Source organism: Vigna unguiculata, chromosome 5, assembly GCF_004118075.2.
Source record: "Vigna unguiculata cultivar IT97K-499-35 chromosome 5, ASM411807v1, whole genome shotgun sequence".
NCBI lineage: Eukaryota > Viridiplantae > Streptophyta > Magnoliopsida > Fabales > Fabaceae > Vigna > Vigna unguiculata.
The window spans coordinates 30,935,444-30,940,657 of NC_040283.1; the positions used below are offsets into that span (position 1 = coordinate 30,935,444).

The 5,214-nt window shown below is 30.6% G+C and overlaps 1 protein-coding gene across 1 annotated transcript; it reads left to right on the forward strand.

Moving 5' to 3' along the window:
* The first annotated feature begins 3,458 nt into the window (after positions 1–3,458).
* LOC114184601 lies at positions 3,459–4,241 on the forward strand. The gene is made up of 3 exons (XM_028071918.1): positions 3,459–3,623; positions 3,755–4,022; positions 4,120–4,241. The coding sequence occupies exons 1-3, from the start codon at positions 3,459–3,461 to the stop codon at positions 4,239–4,241; spliced, it is 555 nt and encodes a 184-aa protein (XP_027927719.1).
* Positions 4,242–5,214: the final 973 nt, after the last annotated feature.

Below are 5,214 nucleotides of genomic sequence, written 5' to 3' on the forward strand. Positions count from 1 at the left end.
AATGAAGAGTACATCCACAAACATCTTTTTTAAGCAGCAAAAAACTGAGTCTGGAGATGCTTTTTCTATTTTTCTTACATTTCATCTGTTCATCTTCTTCTGTTCATCATGTTTGTTTTGTTTACAGGCTTCAATTGACGCTTAAAAAGACATGCATCTGAGATTTGCCGTTCATTAGTCCATTTTCGTTGTGGATATCTTTTTTTTTGGTTTCTCAAGCTAACTGGTATTTTTCTTTATGTTTTTTACAAAGATCTAATGGTTTTTTTGCTTGATCTTATTTTTCAGTGTGTAAATGCTTGAAATGAAGAGTACAACCACAAACCTCTTTTTTAAGCAGCAAAAACATCGAGTCTGGAGATGCTTTTTCTATTTTTCTTACCTTTCATCTGTTCATCTTCTTCTGTTCATCATGTTTGTTTTGTTTACAGGCTTCAACTGACGCTTAAAAAGACATGCATCTGAGATTTGTCGTTCATCTGTCCATTTTTGTTGTGGATATCTTTTTTTTGGTTTCTCAAGCTAACTGGTATTTTTCTTTATGTTTTTTACAAAGATCTAATGGTTTTTTTGCTTGATCTTATTTTTCAGTGTGTAAATGCTAGAAATGAAGAGTACAACCACTAACCTCTTTTTTAAGCACCAAAAAACTGAGTTTGGAGATGCTTTTTCTATTTTTCTTACATTTCATCTGTTCATCTTCTTTTGTTCATCATCTTTCTTTTGTTTACAGTCTTCAACTGAAGAGTACAAACACATTCATCTGATATTTTCCTTTGATTTTCTTTTTCTTTTGTCGAAACCTTTTTTTTTTTTGGTTTCTCAACTGAAGTGGTATGGTTCTGTATGTTTTTTACTGAGATCTAATGGTTTCTTGGCTTCATCTTATGTTTCAGGTTTTTAAATGCTTGAAATGAAGACTACAACCACACACATCTTTTTTAACCAGCAAAAAACCGAGTCTAGCGATGCTTTATATATTTTTCTGACCTTTCTGCTGTTCATCTTCTTCTGTTCATCATGTTTTTTTTTGTTTACAGGCTTCAACTTAAGAGTACAAACATATGCATTTGAGATTTTCCGTTCATCTTATGTTTCTTTTCTCGATATCTTTTTTTTGTTTGCTTTCTCAAGCCAACATGTATGTTTCTTTATTTTTTGTTCTCAGTTGTATTTGATTTTTGGCTTCATCTTAAGTTTCAGTTTTTTTAATTCTTCAAATGAAGATTACAACCACAAACATCTTTTATAAACCGCAATAAATCGAGTCTGTAGATGCTTTCTATTTTTTTTCTGAACTTTCTTCTGTTCATGTTCTTTTGTTCATCATTTTTCTTTTGTTTAAATGCTTCAACTGACGAGTACAAACACATGCATCTGAGATTTTCCGTTCATGTTATGGTTCTTTATGTTTTATTATTAATTGTAATTGATTCTTTGCTTCATCTTAACATTCAGTTTTTTTGAACGATCTTAACATCTTTACTATTTTCATGGAAGACCAGGTTTTTATGAACTTGCTTCTTATACATTATTTACCATCATTGTTCTCCGACATCCTTTACTAATTTTTTTTATATTGGTTTTATTTTGAAGGATTTTGCGTTCGTCAATCGTTTGTTTGTCATTCAATTAGGCAATGAACTGGGGCCACGTTGGACTATTTCTGATAAAAAAGGCCATGTTCACCATGTTACCTTCAACATGAATACCTATGGTCCACGAATTATTGATGGCTGGGTTGATATAAGAAAGTTTTATCAAGTCCAACCACCCAAACTATGTTATTTAAGGCATACTGGGAATTCTACTTTTGAAATACACTTTTACGATCACTGTTCAGAATCAACTGTCCATAAATTCCTAAGTCATGTTCGAACAAATGCTCCTCTGATAAGGTCCAAGTTAATTCATTTTGAGTTCCGGCTTTCTAAGTACAACTGCAAAGCAAGCTTTCTGGTGACTTTTCTTATCTTCTTTTTCGATCATTGAATACAATCTCTACACAAAACTTCATTTATTCTTTTTAACCTTGACACATACAAAATCATTTGTTTTTGATATTATTTCTTATATTTTTTATTTTCAGGGTTTAAATTCAGACATACGTCAATATTTTGCCAACACTCAATTCTCACACATTGTGCTTTACGGTCCAAAGGCACGAGTTGAATGCAAGTTGTTGATTAGACCTAGATCAGTCAAGATAGGAAGTGGATGGAAACGTTTTCATGAAGTTCATGGACTGGAGGAAAAAGATTTAATTCTTTTTGAGGTTGACGGTCAACAAGCAAGCAATGATGTCAATGTTCTTCTTAATATAAATGATTATTATCATCCGCTATGAAGAATCTATAAACAATATTACTTAACAGATTGATAATCTGTATTTTTTGTATCAAGTTTAGTTGTTTATTATTATATTATATATATGTATATGTTTTACTATGTGTATTTTGAACTTATGCAAAGTTATTTACTCATACCTGCTCCATATCTTCTTCCATATACGAAAATCTGTGGCATTTAATTACTGTTAGACACAAATTATATCATGTGCCTTCTCCTCGAAGTTTCTAACAAAGTTCCTTCTCCTAGAAGATTCTTTGGCTTTTCTACACCACACTTTTATTTGACTTTTTGTAGAGATCCAACACAGTTTCTTCATCCAGAACACGTTCCACATCCATTCACGTATTCTTACAAGCCATTAAGGTTTCCACTCATCACAGGTATGTACTTCATTTGTTTTATGTACAAATATAGTAGTCTTGCTGTACAGACGAAATGGTATGAGATTTTCAGTTCTGAAATTTCGTCTAAGACATTATCGTTTGCTATCATTTTTTTCTACATTTCCTCTTTCGTTAATGCATAAGAAACCAGGATGTATTTGCAGTTTTTGATTCTTTCCACATTACTGTTTCAATTAATTGTTCACTGCTTAATCCATCACGCCAACAATTTTTTTATTCACTTTCAAGTCATCTGCTTCATGTTTTATTTTCATCAGAATGCTTCTCTCTTAATTTTCCTTTTCTATGAAACCTGTCAATAAATCAATATGAATACTTAATTTCTTCTGACATCAATAGCTGTTATTTGCAGGTTTCACCAATATATATTCGCATGACTTCTGTCAAAACGTTGGTACTCCATGTTTGAAGAGTCCTTATTTGAATATATTCTACTTTTTGCTTTCTTCTACCATTTCAAAAGTTGGCATATCCATGTTTTGATTAATCGTTACACTTCTTTTACTCTCCTTTGACCAATAAAAAATAGATTCTGATAAAGTTATTATTTCAACCTTTTTTCGGTATTTCTTTACTTTAGTTGTATGAATTACAATTTTGTCTTATTAGTTCCTTATTTCTCTATGTAAGTATAAATATGTCTCGAATCTAATCCTGACTTTTTTACTTTTCATTTTTCAATATTGTTGTTGTGAGTTCAACATGTCTCTCTGTGAAGTTCCAAACCGAAGCCAGAGCGTAAGCGAAGTAAGTCCCCAGAAGGAAAATTGGAATATTATCGTTAGGGTCATTCGTTCATGGTTTGTTCCTGATTTCACTAAACAGAGGTGTCCTTTTTCCATGGAGTTCGTTATTCAAGACAAAGAGGTTATTATTCATGTTATTCTTTAAATTCTTCCATTACACCTACTTTCGTTTACAAATTTGTATGAATTAAATATTTGTATGCTAAACATATTTATACTTAAATTTATATATGTTCTTTTTATCTGTTTCAGGGTTCTAAAATACATGCTTCAATTAGACGTACTCTAATTTACAAATTTCAGAATGAGATTTCTGAAGGCCATGTTTATGCCATACAAAATTTCAGTGTTGCTCCGAATTCTGGAATATACAGAACAACACACCACCCTTATAAGATAAATTTCCAGTTTGGTACAAAAGTTTCTTTGCTTAATGTTAATTTGGTTCCTGATATGAAACCACAATACACACCTTTGTCCTTATTGACAACCACTGCATTTGATACTGATTATTTAGTTGGTAAGTCAATCTTTTTAGTTCCAATACTATTAATATTTTTATTAATAAACATTTATTGTTAAAGTATATGATTTAACATTTATGAATTGCATTTTAGATATTTTGGGATTATTGGTCGGAGTGAGGACTGAAAGAGAATTGCAAGTTGATGGAAAGACAACAAAATTAAATGTCATAGCAATAGAAGCTGATGGGTATTCTATATCTATACTATACTAAATTCCTTTTATATTTCTTTTCAAATAACGATTTGACATAACATTTTTTTAATCTTTAGGTTTCGAATAGAGTGTACTTTTTTTGGTATTTATGTGGATGAACTGAATGTATTTCAAGTGGAGAAGTACAAAATGCTGCTGTAAGTATAGAATTTGCGAAAGTCAAAACTTTTCAAGGTAAAATTTTGTTATTACTTTTACAAAGTACTTTGTACTACTTATTCCATGTTACTCTCACATACACTATATTTTTAAATATAGATAAGGTTCAAGTTCAAAATTGTAAGTTCTGCACCCGTATTAAGTACAATGTTAACTTCAAGGAAGCCTCTGAACTGAAATCAAGGTAATATTGAAATTGTTCTTCAGTTTATTCGAACTTTATAATCCATTTTTGTAACAATATTTTCGTTACTTTGTAATGTAAATTATCCTTCATTTGCTCAACTTGATATTTCAGATGTACATACATTCAATAATAGATTTATTGTTTATGAGAACAACTATATTTTCTTTTGCACAGAATGTTTGAGAACAATGAATCTCCCTCTCAAGGATTAACGCAACTTTCTCAGACTTCCAAAAATATTGTCGAAGAGGACTTTTTAACACTTACACCTAGGACCACCATTCAAGGTCTAAAAGATTGTAAAGAGGTTAGAATATTTTTTTTTATTATTGTGCAATTTTTGTTATTCACAATAATCTCTTGATTAATGTTTTTTATATTGAAAGGTCACCACTTACATATTGTTTGGAACAATTAAGCATATCTTGGTTGACGATGACTGGTGGTATACTGCTTGTGTGTGCAACAAAGTTGTTTATCCAGATTCCAAGATGTTCTTTTGTGAGAAGTGTAACAAGCATGTTATAAAAGTCTTTCCAAGGTTAACTAATTTTTTTTAATATTAATGACAATTTAAAACAACATTGTAATTACAACTTTTGTTCATTAATTTTTTTTTTCAATT